At 38.1% G+C, this 18290-nt stretch overlaps 1 protein-coding gene across 16 annotated transcripts in view; it reads right to left on the bottom strand.

The window, feature by feature from the left end:
• The window catches only part of ANKS1B (ankyrin repeat and sterile alpha motif domain containing 1B), a 1305582-nt gene that overhangs the window by 350886 nt on the left and 936406 nt on the right, over positions 1–18290 (bottom strand). For all 16 annotated transcript variants that reach the window (XR_004439654.1, XM_033220935.1, XM_033220933.1 and 13 more), the window contains one exon: positions 5286–5384. Coding sequence is in view for 15 of the 16 variants with exons in the window: in XM_033220935.1 (XP_033076826.1) it covers positions 5286–5384 (99 nt within the window). In the remaining variant the exon portion in view is untranslated. The remainder of the gene's footprint in view (positions 1–5285; positions 5385–18290) is intronic.

The following is an 18290-nucleotide window of genomic DNA, read 5'->3' as shown; positions in this document are numbered from 1 at the left end:
AGACAACAGCAGAGATGCAGAGAGTAACGAGGTATCAGGGAAGCTGAAAGAAGACAATGTGAATAGTGAAAATTGCCCCATAGAGTTAACAAGAATCCTTGAGCTTGCCTTGCAAGAAGACAGATGAAGAAACAGCTTGTTATAATTCACTCTGCTTGCAACAAAACTGGCTGACTGGCTGAAACCGGCTGGAATCAATAAGGCTGACTGGACTCAGAATAGCACAGAATAGACTTGCTCCCCTGAAGGGTGACGTTTTGATGTCACAGCCTGAATTTCCAAGTCATGTTTCAGACCAGTTCCCCATGAATTTGCAAAGGCAACCCACGGAAAAGCACGAAGGGACGACTGCGCACGTTCAAGGGACTTTCAAAACTTCCCATTCCTTTCTGCCAATCAGTAACCAACCCTGAAGCCCCTCCCCCAAAATCTCTCTTAAATATACTGCTTTAAGGCTGGTACAGGGCAACGGATTTGAGCTGGACTTCTGCCTCCTTGCTTGGCCGCCTTGCAATAAACCTTTCTCTCTACAAAATTCAGCACTTCAGTGTTTGGCTGCAATTGTGTGCAGGCAAATGAACCCAGTTTGGTTGATAACAGTAATTGTCAATAGTATCAGAGTCTGCTGAAGTCAAATAAAGGTGGAGATAACAAAGGGCTTATAGAATTCCTGTTCTTCTGCTTACTGGTGACCTTAGCACTGGTTGTAGGGGGTCGCAGCAGAGAAACAACTCAAGCCAGTTGAGGGATTAGTGGAACAAAGGAAACGGGGAGACATTGAGTATAGACAACTACTAAGTATTTCCAAAAGGTATTATAAAATTGGAAAACATTAGAAGAGGAAATACTGAAAAACAGAGTGAGCATACAATATAAAAGTTGCTTGTGTGTTGAAATACACTGTCAACTCAGGATGAGGGATATGAAGAGAGCAGATGCAATATGAGCCTTGATACAAAGTCCTGCAAACCTTTAAAATGAAAATCCTTTGGATGCCTGACCTTCAGGTGTTACATTATCAAAGGACAAAAGTGTTTATGCCTTTTTAAAAAGGAACATGTATTAGAGGATTATCCAAAGACTTGGCCACATACAATTCTTATCTGGAAAAAACTAAGTTATATGTTGAAAACAAGTAATCAGGTAATATCCCTGTGTCCAAAGAGACAGAAAAAACACAATACACTTAACATTTCCAGGACAGTAGAAAAAAAGCTATTTTCTCTTGGAACTTTGGGTTTGTTTCCTTTCATAAAAAGGGAAAAAGGTGAAATTTGATCTTCAAGAAGTCCAGGAAAGCTTTCAGAGCTGAGAAAAGACAGAGTTGGGGTTGGTGAGGGAAGTAGACGCTGGGTGAAAATGGATAATTAAGCTTTACAAAAGGTCAAGCATTGCAAAAGACGGCGAGAAAGATGATTCTATGTGTTGAATGTATCAAATGTACTTGAGAAGATGTAAATCTTTGCTTTGGTGAATATTTCGGTATTAAAAAAGACATATTACAAAACGGCTATTCTTACAAAAGGAATACACTTTTTTCTTTGAAGCTTGATGCAACAAATACAAACAAAGCTCAAAAAATATGCTTTGAAGTGTGCTAACACATCAAGATTGTACTGAGCAAAGCACCTTTTCTCTGTTTAGGAACAATCTCACTAATTCCACACCACAATATGTTAATTAAAGAATCCCAGGTAGCAATCATGGAATATTTCTTCTCATGACAGATGAAGAATACAATTTATTCTGAAGACTGAAATTGCACAAACAAAATGAAGAGACATTTTGTCCATTTTCTGGCAGTGCAAAGTTAAAGTGAATGCAGATGAATGAGCTGGCAATAAAATGACACTATCAACCATCTGAAGATTGGGCTCATTACCTAAGAAGGCAAAGCATCAATTTGTAGCATTATAACACTCTGTTTGTGCTGCTGAATGTGCATCTGGATGTTTTTATATACTCTCTACTAATTTGTGTGCATAGTAAGCTCTTCCATCAGCCTCTCGATAGAAGCTTAATTTTGTATTGTTTCTATTATATTATTTTCTCTAATGAGAATAATATTCTGTATTAGAAATAAACACTTCATTTATTCTCCAAATAATTCTAGGTTCAGTTTATCTTGTTTTACATTATCAAATGGTGTGTACAGGATTATAGGTATATCTTAAAATTGAGGTGCTCTGATTAAAAATACACATTTGAATGACATGTGAGGAAAATATTCATTCACTCAATCACTCACTCATTCATTCTTAAAAGAATGTCCATGAACTGGGTTAAGCATCATGGGAAATTCAAGGATGTTGCACTGTCTCTTCCCTCAGGATGTTTATAACATAGAAGTGGCTGAATGTTGTTAGTACCTTCTGATAGGAACAAGCATAGGGCCATAAAATCTGAGAGGAAAGGGAGGGTCAGTGTATTCTCTCATACCACAAGTATTTCTTGAGTACCTACTACATGACAGGTGCTATTCTAGGGGCTGGATATATAGAAAAGAGAATAAGACAGTTAAGGTCCCTGACCTCATGGATCTTGCTTCCTGAGGGTGAGATGGAAAATAATGAAGAAAAAAAGCAAATAAATAATATAAATTCAGCTCACTCTAAGTGGCATGAAGAAAAAATAAAGCAGAGCGATAGCAAGGACAGTGACGATAAGGAAGGATGTGAATTTTAGTCCACGAAGGCCTCTGTGAAGATGTCACATCCGAGTAGAGATCTGACAATGTATAGGAGCAAGTGTATGAAGTTCTGAAGGAAGGGCTTTCCAGGTAGTAGGACCTTTGTAGGACAGGATAAAGACTTTATTCTAAGTGGGAAGAAAATTCATTGGGGAATTGAAGCAGGGTATAGCATGATCTGATTTATATTTTAGAAGGATCATTCCAGATACTGTATAGAAATTCAATTCTAGAGGGGTAAGAAGGTAACCTGGAGAGAGGTTAGACACATGTGAATGGTCCAGGCTGGAGGAGACCAATGAGAACTTGATTTATGTAGTCTAACTAAGGATGACAGATTAGAATGCACTGTGGTAGTTCATCTGGATAGAGGTGGTTGGTGAGGACTAGGTTGATAATTACTTAGATGGTAAGGAGTGGTTCCATTTTGAAGGAAGTTGCACAAATTAAGTGATATGATAATATCTGAGTTGAACTTTAAATGAAGGGCAGCATGTGACAAAGCAGGTAGTCATTCATTGATTAATTGAGTGCTTATCTATTTTTATGAACCAGGCACTGTGCTAGGTGCTAGAGATACAGCAGTACAGAAGCCATTGCTGAAAGTGAGACCAAAACTTGCTGAGAAGGTAATATTTTAAGTAAACATACACAAGCAGAGAGGTAAACAATATGCTCATAGGAATTACTTCCAGAATTGGTTCTAAGGATGTTTTATTCTTTTCCATTTAGTGCAGAAAATTATGTGATTAAACTCCTTTGTATATTTGGCTCAGTGAATTTGCAAAAGGAGTAAGTGTCTTATCAGTAGAAATTCAACTCACTGTCAGTTGGGAAATTTCATCAGATAATTTCCTTGGAAATAGTGTTTAATATTTACTTTTCCCACTCTGGGAAGGAGAAAGTATAGCCTCTCTAGAAAGAACAAGAGGACAAGCTCAAATATCCAGGTGCCTCTATTATAGTTCATCTACCACCTGCCCCAAATCTGCCCCACAGTCTTTTTGCAAACAGATGACCCAACTTCAACTTTCCCTCCTTCTAATCCCACTTGTACACTGCCTCCAGAATTAATTGGCCTAAAGTAGTCCAGTCATGTCCATTCCCCAGTGCCTACAGAATAAATTTCAAATTCCTCAGCCTGACACACACTGACCCAACCTACTTTTTCTGCTTTATCTCTGACTACACACTCCTCAATTGTTTTAATCACCTTGAATTTTCTTCCTCTTTTTAAAATTATTTTTTGAATTGTGTGAATATGTTATGAAATACACATAACATAAAACTTACCATCGTCACCATTTTTAGGTGTATGGTTCAGTGGCATAAAGTACATTTGCATTGTTGTGCAAATCCCACTGGATTTTAAATGTCTGTTTCCCTAATACTTCCAGCAATTTGTCGTCTGAATCATATTTGTTTTTATATGGTTCCTGGGGTCTCCTGAAATGCCTTTTCCCATCCAAGTACTAACCAGACCCAAACCTGCTTAGCTTCTGAGATCAGACGAGATTGGGCATGTTCAGGTTGGTATGGCCATAGACCTGAAATGCATTTTCCTTTCCTTATCAATTAAAATCCCACATATCTGAAAGATTCATGCTCACATTTTGCCTCTTATTTTAGGCGACTTTGACACCTTATCTGGAAATAGGAGGTCAACTCTGTTGCTAGGTAACACATTGCTTACAGTAAAAATGATGCCTGGTTGGTAAATTGCATCTGGACTAGGAGGGCCTATACATGAACTATAAATACATGATGGGGATGTGATATTTTAGACTTCCCTGAGTAATGACTCTTGTAATTATTCAGGTCCCTTGTAGGGACCACGGAGGATAAGTCTATGGAGTTGTTACAGGAGATATTGCCTCTTATGGGGCAGGAGGCTTTGGAGCCAGGGCCATTCCTGTACCCACCCAATATGAATCTAGTCTTCTTGAACCTGAGCTGCCACCTGGGGGGCCAGAACTGATATTTGTACTGATATTAGGACTCTCACTGAAGAGAAAATCTGAAGCTTTCCCTGATGGCCAGCAGTGTTTTCTGTATTACATTTTTCTAGGTAAATCTCAAGCTAAGTGCTCATGCCTGTAATCCCAGAAGTCTCGGAGGCTGAGGTGGGTGGATCATCTGAAGTCAGGAGTTCAAGACCAGCCTGGCCAACATGGCAAAATTCCATCTCTACTAAAAATACAAAAAAACAAACAAACAAACAACAACAACAAAAAAGACAAATCAGCCAGGCGTGGTGGCATGCACCCGTAACCCCAGCTACTCAGGAAGATGAAGCAGGAGAATTGCTTGACCTGGGAGGTGGAAGTTGCAGTGAGCCAAGATCATATCATTGCACGCCAGCCTGGGTGACAGAGAGAGACCTTGTCTCAAAACAAAAAAACAATAAAACCTCAAGCCAAGTGTGGCCGATAGTAGTCTCATAAGTCTGAATGTGCAGTTGGACCTAAGAAGACCTGCTCTTGAGGTTGCATCAATATGTAGAAATATTGTACTAAATACAAACACTCCTTGCATGCCTGGCCTCAAAATCACTGGGAACTGTACACAGGACTAGGGCAACAAAAGCATTGCTCACCTTTGGAAGGAGCTGGATTGCCTGTAGAATTCTTTGTCGGTGCCCAGAATTAAGGATTCCAATTTCCAACAAATCCTGATCTTCCATAACATTGCTTCCCTGAAACAAAACAGAAATGTTACAAGTTAAATCAAGTATTTACACTGTGGATAAATAACAAGGATTTATTTAATACAGAGAAAACCAACAAGTGACCTGATTTTTATGAACAAAGACATAGAGTCATTCTTCCGTGATGGTGAGGGCAGAGTTTGTCACCTTGTAACTGATGTGAAGGCTAGGAGAAAGCTTTCCTCCCCTCACAAATATCTATCGTGGCTTACGTCCACGTTCGGTTATCTGCATTGGAGATTCATTCCTGTGACTTCAAACTTTGTTTCTGTAAAAATGTGAATGCTTCTAGTAAGAGTTGCCATTTAGGATTATCAGTGACTTACACATTGATGTGAATGAATCATTTTTCCCCCCTTGACAACAGATTTTGTGAGGAGGGCTGATAGAAAAATTGACATATATTAGGCAGGTTAAAAGTGAGAATTAATACTTAATTTCAAAATATTGAATCACAATAGCAAATACATAGAATCAACCCAAATGCCCATCAGTGACAGACTGGATAAAGAAAATGTGGCAAACATACACTATGGAATACTGTGCAGCCATAGAAAAGAATGAGATCATGTCCTTTGCAGGGACATGGATGGAGCTGGAGATCATTAACCTTAGCAAACTAATGCAGGAACAGAAAACCAAACACCACACATTCTCGCTTATAAGTGGGAGCTAAATGATGAGAACACATGGACGTCGAGGGGAATAATACATGCTGGGACCTTTTGGAGGGTGGAGGATGGAGGAGGGAGAAGATCAGGAAAAATAACGAATCAGTACTAGGCTTAACACCTGGGTGATGAAACAATCCGTACAGCAAAGCCCCATGACACAAGTTTACCTATGTAACAAACTGCACGTGTACTCTTGAACGTAAAATAAAAGTTAAAAAAATTATTGAATACCAGACACCAGATCATGATACGAAGATAGAACGATGAATAAGACTCAGGGCCCTGCCCACAACTGCCTTTATTCCTTCCAGTCCAGTGATGGAAAGGGACTGTTCAAAGGCAGTTAGTTTAGGTAGGATGCTGAGACTGTGCCATGACGGTGGCACTTGCTTGGGAGTCCACAGGGAATCCAGGATATTTTTTCAGAGAAAAGGACATCTAACCAGATACAGGAAAAATGGGTGGTTAGGGCACAGCACCTAAAAGAGGAAGGACAATGGTGAAATTATGTGCAAAGACCTGTGAGTAAGAAGGAATGTAGTATACTTGGAAGCATCATGTTCTGGGATAATATGGAGAGAGGAGCAAATGGTAAGGCTGGACAAGTAAGCAGAGGGCAGACTATACAGATATTGCATGCCATGCTGAGGGCTTCAGATTTCATCCTGACCATAATGGGAAGCCATGGACAGCTTTTAAGAAAAAGTGTTACATGCTGAGATTCCAAATATAGAAAGATTATTTTGATTTCCGGGGCTGGGCCTCAGTTTCCCTACCTATAAAATGATACAGTTGAGCCCACAATGTCCAAGGACCAGTTAGTCCTAAAATTCTCAGATTTCAATGGTTATTTTAAACCTGTGATTAATATTTGAATGCAGAAGTTTACAGATTGTTCATTTTATCCCTAGATTTTAATCTTTCACGGTTTGTAAGATAGAGTTTCTCTTTAAATTGAGGCGTCTATAGAAGTTCAAGAATTCAGATCACTATTTTTTTTTGACAAATCAAACTCTGTCCTACTTATGTGTAACACAAAAACACAAGAATAGAAACGACAGAATATCTATTTATTTAGAATGACGAGTACCATTAGACACTCAAAGCAAAGGAGAATGAATTGGAAAGGGTGATTCTGGGGCATGAAGACCACTGCGGTTGTTCTCTAGAGGCAATGTGGGCGTAGACTAATGTAGTAGTCATAGGAGCAAAAAGAAGCAGGTGGATTTGAAAACTATCAGGAAGTTTGACTTGGAGATTGAACATGTGGAATGATGGAGAAATGTGGAATACGTACCGATTCAAGGCTTGGGCAGTGAGTGGAACTTGATGCCTTTTCCTGCCATAATAAAGGAGGAAGAACAGCCCTAGTGGGGTGCAAAGTGAGACTAATGTCTTTCCCTGGACAGGGACAGAATAGATGCATGTAAACAACTTAATAATATCAGACTATGTTATAAATGGATAACTGGCTGTTCTTAGAAGGATTAAAGTCACTGGAATGGCGCCACAGCTAGGGATTTAAAATGGGCATTCACTGGACAAAAACATTCCACCTACTCATAGTGTCATTCCTATGCTTAAGCAACACCAGCCATCTCAGAGGAAGCAGAATGATCCAGGTATTCAGCAGCATGATAATGAAAAGCCTAATGAAAAACAAATAAAGCCAGTCTTGGCAACACGCCTTAGGAAATATTGCTCTCAAGAAATTACTCAGTGCACAAAATAGAGCATGGCTGAGAATACAAATGACTTCACTTTGAGAAAGTGTTATTATTTCCAGAAATGGACTAGTATGACATGAGCGAGATATGTGATACCATTCTGACTTTTACTCTTTGAGGAGTTACCTGGCCCTTAAGAAAAAATCTTTGGTCATCTTTGTGTTAGAACATTACCAGGTTTTCCAGGTCCTAACTTACCAACCCACAACTTCAGCCCATGTAGAATAGAGGAACTGGTTTCTTTGCATAAACAGAAAGCATATGAATATCCCATAGTGTGCATAGTTACTATCTCTAGGTAATCCTGACAACTGGATTTCAGTGTTTGAATACTGAAAAATTTTGGAAAATGAAAGCCTTAAGACCACTGTTCTTCCTGTACACCTCCAATATGCTATTTTCTGTATCTTCAGTAAGAGAGGAGACCTTTTGAAGAATTATAGGGAAGTTAGATATTTTTAAAGAAGGTGTTGAGTACATAAGAACATCTTTTTGAGTCAAATTTCACAGCCTATAGGATAGTTATCAAACATTTTTGAAAAATGAACCAAAATCATGGGAAGCACAAGAAAAGTAGTGAAAATGTGTCAAAGGGGAAATGGCACTAATTGGGAAATGGAAAGGAAAGGATTTACTGTCCCCAGTGAGGCATACTGTTAGAAATTTTCTATTTTATCTTTTTCTATAATACATAGGGATGCCAAAAATATCCTAGTACATCATTCAGCCAGCCTTTTCTCCAACCAATAGGGGACTTGGAGTCTGCAGAACTGGGTTCGGATCATGGCGGGGCAAACTTTGCTAAGTCATATATTCTTTGTAGGCTTCCTGGTCCTCACCCATCAAATGAAGCAGTTTAATGCATATGTATTCAGCTTCAAAATGCTATGATTTCAGCCACGTTTGCCTTTTGGTTGGTATCATTATATATAAATATAGATTGTATATTTTGAAATTATGTTTCAGTGTTTCAGAATTGTAACCTAAAATTAGCTTTAAGAAGTGATTAAAGAGAAATTCAAGAATATATTTTTTTGACAAATCAATCTTGGTACGATGGACTTATAAAATTTTGTATTAAAGGAAATTATAGGATAACTTATTTTTGTAGTAGTACAGATTCTTATAGCTTTTCAGGGAAAAACAAAATGTTTCAAACCTTGTAACTATGTAACCATTTCTTTGGCATCTGGGTGACAGTTGTGCCATCAAAGACAATAAACATTCCCATTCTTCCTAGGGAGGTGGAATTAATTCCCACTTTATCACTTGCCTTTACTAAATGTTAGGGAATCTCAGTTTAACTTTCATTTTTTTTTTTTTTTTTGAGACGGAGTTTCGCTGTTGTTGCCCAGGCTGGACTGCAATGGCACGATCCTGGCTCACTGTAACCTCCGTCTCCTGTGTTCAAGTGATTCTCATGCCTCAGTCTCTCAAGTAGCTGGGATTACAGACGTCCGTCACCATGTCCAGCTAATTTTTGTATTTTTAATAGAGACAGGGTTTCATTATGTTGGCCAGGCTGGTCTCGAATCCTGACATCAGGTGATCCATCTGCCTTGGCCTCCCAAAGTGCTGGGATTACAGGCGTGAGCAACCGCTCATTTTTCTCAATAAAAACTGAACACAACTCTAGCTTTCTTCCTCCTCCATTGATTTTTTTTTTCCACATAACTATTAGGTCAATGATTTGGGGGTAGAGCTCCGTCATGCCCATGTTCTGTTTAGTCATCTACTACATTGCACTCTCAGTCTCCTCTCCTACCCAGTACACTCTGGTCCCACTTTTTCATCTCCCATTTTACTCCTCAACCCACCAGAATAAGCTGTTCCCTCCCATCAACTCCATAGCACTTCTCTGTCAAATGTTAAGAATGACTTCTCAATGGCCAAATATAGTTGATTCTTTTAAATCTTGATTTCAAGAATTTACTTGCCACATGTAGGTGATGGCCACCATGTTGGACAACAAAGACATAGAACATTGCCATCGCTGTAGAATGTTCCATTAGACAGTGCCACTCTACAGTTATAAACATTGAACCTTTAGTCAAATCACAAAAATGGGGCAGTAGCAGGGAATCAAATCAGGGACTCAAAAATACTCGTGAGTTTTTCTCAGGATGTAATTATTCATGTGCCTCTTAGTCAAAGTTCATGAACATTAAGTTTAGGATCTTTAGCAAATTCTCTTCTAATTTTTCAGTCACCAAAAGAAATTAGAAGGTTGTTCTACTTTCAGCAACATTTGTTTATGGTGGTGCTATAAATCTATGCTATGACAATGAAAAGTCCAATCACTAAATTATTTGACTTTCTTAGCACCCACCAATCAACCTGCAGAAGGTGTTTAACAATAATCAATAAATAAAGTTGTTTAGTTAATGACTTTCTAGAATGATCAAAGGCCCACATGCAGTATTTTTAGAATAGCTATTCTTTGCGTGTCAAGAAATGTCTAATGCAGAGTGTCTTTATTGATCTCTTAAATCATGGAATGGAAAAAGTCACCTAATGTTTTATGCACTAATAGCTGAAAGTGGAAGTTTCTTTGACCATGGGGAGAATATCTTAGGTACTGAACTTCTTCTGCTGTGATAAACTGTTAGCATGCCCAAATAGAATGAAAAGCAGTGTTTTGTATTTAATGATTCATTAGAAGTAAAACAGCTACTTACCAAAAACATCTCAAAAATATCTGTACTGATGGCTCTGTCTCTCCACACTCTGCATTTGAAATTTCTCCTAGTTTTATAAACTTAATATTATATTTTACTCATTTAGCAAGCTTTCCTTCATATTGTATATTATAGAAAATGTTAGGAAAACATATTTAAGGACCACAGGGAACTGGCTTATTCTTAATATAAACTTGAGCTGGATAAAGTTATTTATTCTCTTCCTTCATCCAGTCCAAGACTAAAAAAATCAAGAGGATAACTGTTGATTGGGGAAACTTGCCTTTGCTCTATAATTAGCTAAATTAGATTCTTCTCCACAATTTATGTGACCTTAAATATTTAAAATAGAGTCACTCTATAATGGAATGACAGCAAGATCTTACAAACTTACACATAGAAAAACATGTACTTTAGTTTGTTTTTAATATTTAGCCTTTTATAACATAAATAGCATGGTAGCATGAAACTGTACATAATTTTCTTGGAATAACAGTGCTACCTCTCTGCTTCTATAAGAGCTTTGAGTCAATTTGATATCAATTTACAAGTAAACCCAATGCATGTCTTCTCTGCATGGTTATGATAATGGTTATTGTGATAAATACCAGATTTATTATTCCTCTATCAGTGTTCGAACAAAGCTTTATTTAGCTTATCATACGGAAACATGGGTGACTAAAACTGATCAAATAATGGATGATGTGCTTCTTCCAACTTTAACTTCCTCTCTCACACTAATGAAATGACCGTGGAAGAAAATTTTATAGTACACTAAAAAATCCCTCTACCCTAATCCTCCATTTAAACATGTTCTGTCTACTGCAATAAAATTTCCTGCATACAACTTAACTAAATTTTCATGTTTTTAGCTTATGAAGAAAGCTTTCTGAATTCTTCAGACTATGTGGATTATTGATTCAAATAAATATTACATCACTGATCAATAAGACAGCATCTTATATGTGTAAGCTGTGTATTTTGATAAATTATATCTTAAGGTTAAGATATAATTTAGCATTATACATTTAACAGCTACCATGATCACAATGAATTTTCTGTCACCAATGTTTTCTTTATTTTTGAAACCCAATTCCCCTTGAAATGTCTGTTGTCAAGCTACAGAGAAAGAGAAGGAATTTAAGTAACCAGGTATTTATTTGTTAAAGTATAGAGCAGGATTTGGTGATATCATAAATTATAACTGTGATTCACTTAAGATGTGTTCATGTAGGTTTTAGAATTATGTGTGTTTGTAAAAGACTGCAAAATAATTTATACAGTAATTTGTACTGCCTTTGGTCAAACATTTTATAGCTATGAGAGAAGGAGTCTATTCTTCATTTCTAAGGATGCTAACCCAGAGCTCCTTCAAGTAAGAAGAAAAGTTGATGTGAATAAAACTTTTTTGTATGCTTACTTCTTTCTAGATGCATATATCTGTATAAATATAAAGTTGATGAATACCTACTGTCTTCCTTCAGCTTTCATACTGATAGCAGTTGGTGTTCATTAGTGTAAATAGCACACTTGCTGTGTCAGGCACTGTTCTAATACCTTCCATTTATCACTTTCTTTAATTCTCACAATAACTTTCTGTGAGGTAGGTAGCTTGTTCCCATAGCTGATAGGAGACTTTCTCAAAACTTACCCTATACTACCTCTAGCAGGAATCACGTAGGAGATAAAAGGTTGAGTTAAAAAACATGGTTATATCCACACCATTTATATTTTTACTTAAGAGTCATCTGAAATTCACATGTGAAAGGAAGTGCTCCAATGCATTTTATGTTTGATTTCACAGTACCGAAGTAACAATCAACCCTCTCTATGCAAGAGAACTTGGAAAGCTGTCTGGCCTACTCTTCCCTCCTCTGCTCCAGTCCTTTCTGTTCACTGAATCCTGGAATCAGGCTTGGCAGGGACCTGGGGGTTTCTAGTTTCTAGTCTAAACGTTCCCTAACTACCCACAAAGCTTTAACTTCTCTTTTGAAGCGTGGTGTCTCGCTGGGTTGACACCATCCCCAGAGAGGTAGGGAGGATTTGCTTTAAATGGTCTTTCCCAGCAGCTGAGTCTGAGCAGGGGGTGTGGCTGGGGTTGGGGTGGCATCTCTGTCCTACTCTTTTAGCTCCCACTGTGGTACAGACCAAGTGTTGCAGGAGAGCTATCAGAAGAAGAATGTGCCAGAAGCGGAGATGAAAGGAAAACAGTTAGCAGCTGTCCTATGTCCTTTTGTAATCACAAGCTGTGAAGTTGAAAAAAAAAAAAAAAAAACTTCCTTGGGTAGGCTGTACATAATCTTGGCAGATATCTGAGTGTTGTTCTTCTGTCTAATATGCTGAACATTTCCTAGTGCCTAACAAGAGAAAAGTGAGATGGGATTAGGTGAGTTTGGACACCTTGCTCCAAACTGGCAGGGAACATGGCGCCCTTGTATGTTCATCAAGCTCTTGCAAATGCCCTGTCACTGTAGATGCTGATGCAGAGCTCCAAAAGGAAGGGCTCCTGTGCAGGAGAAGCAAAAAGAATTTGCTCCTGGGTATTTCCAACACAGCCGCACATAATGAGGCAGAAAGAAGTACCTAAAAAGATTACCAGCCATTAAGCATTCACTGTGTAGCAGGTACTTTGCCCACCTTATTTATAAACCTTAAAGCACTCTTGTAACATGGGTGGTATCATTTTCATCTTACAGAGGAGGAAACTGAGTCTCAGAGATGTGACACTATTGAGTCAAGTTCACGAGGTAAGTATAGGATGGATCTGGGATCTGTGTTTTATTTGGTCAGACTCTGATGCTACAGAAAGAGAACCAAATGTTTAGTAGGGAACATTTTCTGGATGGAGATTCCAGTCCATAGATATGTAACGTTGCCAAGAAGTTACTCCCACGACCCTATTTTCACACACACAGGCTTACATCTATATTGACAGACCATAGGGAGTGACTGCCAGAGTTTCTCTAACACACTGAATTTCACATAAATTATTTATCTTTTGAAAGGTCAGCCGGTTAGTTCTCCTTCTAAACTACCTTAGTGTATTCCAGAACCAAAAATGTTAATCAAAGTGACCCAGGGTGTTTCTGGCTAAAGCACTAACTAACTTGCCATGTTTCCTGCTGGGAGGCAGGAAATACCAGCATGGCATTAGGTTATTGTGAGAGGTTATTCAGCTCTTCTGCAGTGCCTTGTCAAATGACCTGACTGGTCAACCGGGAAAATGAAGTTCTCAGGGCCAGCATCGTGTTTATGTGTCTTTTCTTTAGGTCTGTATCAAAGCCAGATTTAAGAGGGAGGGTGTCTACAAATGAATGAAAGCAGAGGATGTCTGGGGACAAGCTAAGGACATTCGTGTCCCACACTGTATGTATTCTGAATCCAGAGAAAAGAGAGTGAGTTTCAGCCCCTGAGAAGGATATCCAGGCTACGGAGCCTGTGATGGTGAAGGTGGATAATTTAGCCCTCTGGGAAGTGTAGACCTGTCAAAAAGGAGACTCATTAATTCATCAAAGATATGGTTGTCTTCAAAGGACAGACATCCCCAGATTTAAGGATGATGGGGTCTCTTGACACTGAGAACTACATTCAGAAATAGCCAAACAAGAGGAAAGGAGCAAAGAGGAAGAGAAAGGGAGGGAGGAAAGGAGAGGAAGTGCTTATTCTTAAGGGTGAAGGTAGTGGTCAAGGGAGTAGAATTTCCCAATAAAATACAGAAATTCAAATTTAAGTGCCATCATGTATTTTTATTCACTTAATCTGGCAGCCTTAGACAGGAGGTCACTGAAATCTGGAAATGAGCTGGCAGAGTCCAGTCCAGAGCTACCACTGAGGCAGGCATTGTCATTCATTAATTTATCAACATTTGTTTGTTCAACGAATTTTTTTAAGCATTTATTATGTGCCAGGCACTGGGCTGTGGTTGTGAGATACACTGAGATCATGACAGACAAAGTCCCTCTACTTTTAAAATTTACAGTCTAGTGGGGAAAAAGAGAAACAACTAAATAAAAAATATATAAATAATTATTTAGCAAAATTTTACTACATACCAGGTATTTACTGTATTAGCAGGGGCTATTAAGCACTTTGTATTGTTTGTTGTTCACGATAAATTCTAATGTTAGTATATACAATTATTATCCTTATTTACAGATAACAGGCTAAGAATTGAAGGCACAGAAAAGCTGATAATTAGTTCAAGGTCACACAGATAGTAAAACTGACATAAAGGGAATCAATGGAGTTCTAAAATAAAAAAATAAATAACAAGTGTTAGAAAGACTGGTAAGGAAAGTCTCTCTGAGAAAGTGACATGTAATTAAGACCTGAGGGGATTAGAAGGAGCAGCCTGACTGTGAGAAGGGCTGTTACAAGGACATTCCAGGCAGAAATAACAGCAGGTACAAAGACACTGAGATGAGGAAAAATGCGAGGCATGTTTTAGGAACAAACAGAAGCCTACTAAGAATAAAATTTAGTGACTGAGGGAGAAGAAGACCTGGGAGGGAAACGCAGAAAATAAGATAATACAGAGACTTGCAGACTCTGATAAGGACTTTGATTGTATTCCAAATGCAATGGGAAACATTGCAGGAAATATACTAATTTGCGTCTTCAAATATACTCTGGATTCAGTGTGGAGAATGGATGGAGAAATTGGAAGGTATGGAAGTTGAGCTCAACAATTACAATAGAAATAGCAGCCTAGATACATAAATAATCTAAAGGAAATGTGATGAAATATGACCTTTTGGGGAACTATGGGACTTGGCCTCACTGGGGGATCAAGTCTCCAAGCCAAATGCATCTTTTATTTGAATCAAAGAGAAAAGCCATATGACAAAGAGGAAAATCAGAATAGTCTTTGGTAAAGGTTTTATGTGGATACAACTATGAATAAAGATTTAGCAGTGCCTATGAAAATGAAAATGAAAATGTTCAGACTTCATGGACCCAGCAATTCCGTTTCTTGGTCGTGGCAGACATTGCTGGGAGGCTGAGTGCTTTCCCTCTCACTACCTCCCACTACAGAGGCTGGATAACCTAAAGTTCTCAGCTTCCCTTTAAAGCAATGGTTGAATATGTGACAGAAATTGTCATTGGGGAAACTTCTGGAAAAGTTTTTGCTTTCCTAATGAAAAGGGAAAAATTCACCTGCTACCCTTCTGTGCTCACAAGAAAGGACTCTCCTCAGGACGAGTGGCTAAACTGTTCAGAGAAGGCGACAGCGATGGGCCCACAGTTTTTGGACCTCCAGTGATAGATATCTCCATTGGACACCTGGAGGCAGGCAAGGATAGGCCATGGAAGGGTTAGTTCTGCATGAAAAAAGTTATTTAAAGCTCTCTCCATCTTTTGCATCTAAGTTGCTCTGACTAGTGTTTATCTGTCAGTGAAAATAATGATGGGGATGTGAACCGTGGCATGTAATTAATAGAGGTTATAATGGAGGCAACAGGATATTTACTATTTATTTTAGGCAGACAGGGGTATGATAACATAAAGAATAGCAGAGAAGGGATACTAGGAAGAATGAAAGTTATCACATCCAAGTTGGGGTGTGTGTGTGTGTGTGTGTGTGTGTGTCAATTATAGTACTGCCTCTTTTCATTTTGACTTAACATTGTGAATTTATCATAAAAAGATTACTTGAATGAATTTCTTTCCTCTGGATTTTGGTTTCTATTAAAAACCAAAACAGATGCAAAATTACCAAAGTGTTCATGGGACTAACAGGTTTTAAATCTGGGAATGGGTTTCAGCCTATAATTGAAGATGACAGGTATCCAGAGATTGTATAAAGTTATGGTTCTAAAGGAAGCACACTTTTACATAAATCTGGTATTCTACAGGAAAAAATGTTATTCTTGAAATCCAAACACATTATAATCTTAACAGGGCAGAAACAATAAGAACATTTAGGGGTATGTTAGGTTGGCCTTAGTGTGTAGCTATTCCGTGAACTCTTGAGATGTCAGAGTTTTTGTTCAGGTCCTTTGTAATCTGGAATGCCTTTGGTGGGCAGTGAATGGCAATTATTGAGAGTTGACTGATAGAATATTCCTGACTTTTCCCCATGTTTATTTTTAGTTTTGGTTTTGGTCTTGAAGACATTTTTCTTAAGATGTCTTCAGGAAAAAAATATTTTTTTTCCACTTTGAAAACTCTCTTTTGGCTTTTTCAAGTTTAAAATTTTGTGATGGGAAAACTTGCTCGCATCACACCAATGGGATTAAGTGTGAGGAGATGATCGCTGTGGGCAGACAGGCAGGAGGCTAACCCCACGAAGGGCGCTTTGAACTGTTCTGGGACTGGCTAGGACCACCAATTGTCCTTGGGTTGAATATGAAGGGAAAATGTGTACCAGGCACACAAATATCCTTGTCCTTTGTATAGCATCTATATCATGAAGGATATTCTCATTTTTTAACTCCATTTCCTTCACTGAATAATATTACTCAACCTGAAAGAAATACAGGGAAAAGAAAAGGAGGGACATCCATTCTCACAGTGAATGTAATTAAATGTCCTCCTGTCTAGTTTTTCAAGTCAAAGGTTCTGAGTTTTGTTTCCAGAATATTCAACTGGTCCTAAAAGTATCATGAAGGCCCTCATATTTAACTAAATGGTGTATGATTAAAAGGGGGCACACTCTGTCTAGGTCAAAGAGGTGATAAACAGCTATAGAATTTCATGTTTCTTTCTACTTGGTATTATATGCCTTGTTTCCTTTACTGGACAGCAAACTTCTTGGGAGAAAGGATCATGCCTGAAGCATCTTTGCATCTCCCCTAACATCTGTTTGCTAAGTGTTGAATAAAATAAAAGCTTGAAAGAATGACTCTGCAAGTAAAAACATGAAGTTTTTTAGATTCATTAAAAAACATTTAGTCTAAAGATCACTAAGTAAGTTTATAGGAAAAGCACGGAAAAGTTTGAGCTGGAAATTCTAACATGCAGGATGCCTGATGTGTTTTTCCCCCCAATTGAAAGAAAGATAAAGATGGAATTGCTGGTACACCATAACACCAAAATGTTCTTAATTTTTTTTCAGTTTTGCAAATTCTCATGATTTGATTTTCATCCAGGATTGTCAGTTGAGACATCTGATAATCTAAAAGCATTCAGAGAATTAGGATCCCATATGGCTCAAAAATATCTCCTATCCGGCAGGAAAAAGAGAACATACTGTGAAAATAATACTGGTATATCCTTCAATTTATGTGTACAAGGAGCACAGATAAGTTTAAATCATTATTCAAAGTATAATAATTATAATGATCATAAGGACTGATTTTAACAACCAAAATAAAAAGAATATACAGTTCTTCATAATCATGCAACATTATAAAAAATCAGAAGTATACTTCAAATCAATGACAGTAATAGGGTTCTGTTTTGTCTAACAGAAGCAACAGTCATTAGAAATGAGCATGGGATTAGGAGTCCTGGCTTACTACTAATTAACTGTATAAATCTGAAAAGGTAATTTAACTCCCTTAGGTCTGAATTTTCTCAACTGAGCCATGAGAGGGCTAGACCAGATGTTCCCTTCTAACACAACATCTGTTCTGGAGCTTCTAACAAGGAGTATATCTACTCACACACTCATATTGCCTGAAGAATAATTAATTCTTCTTGCTTTGGGGGTAATGTCATTTTCCTCGGCTAAGTGTTCGGTATTGAGAGGTGCACTTACATAATGGTGATAGAGGAAGGAGACCCGGGCTTAGTCAGCTAATTTCACCAACAAAATTGTTACTGTTACTAATAATAAAAATAACGGTTATTCATTGAGAGTTAACTGCAGGC

The sequence above is a fragment of the Trachypithecus francoisi genome, unplaced genomic scaffold (assembly GCF_009764315.1).
Source record: "Trachypithecus francoisi isolate TF-2019V2 unplaced genomic scaffold, Tfra_2.0 Lachesis_group11, whole genome shotgun sequence".
Classification (NCBI taxonomy): Eukaryota; Metazoa; Chordata; class Mammalia; order Primates; family Cercopithecidae; genus Trachypithecus; species Trachypithecus francoisi.
The sequence above is the reverse complement of the archived record's forward strand: the minus strand, read 5'-3'. Positions and strand labels throughout refer to the sequence as shown.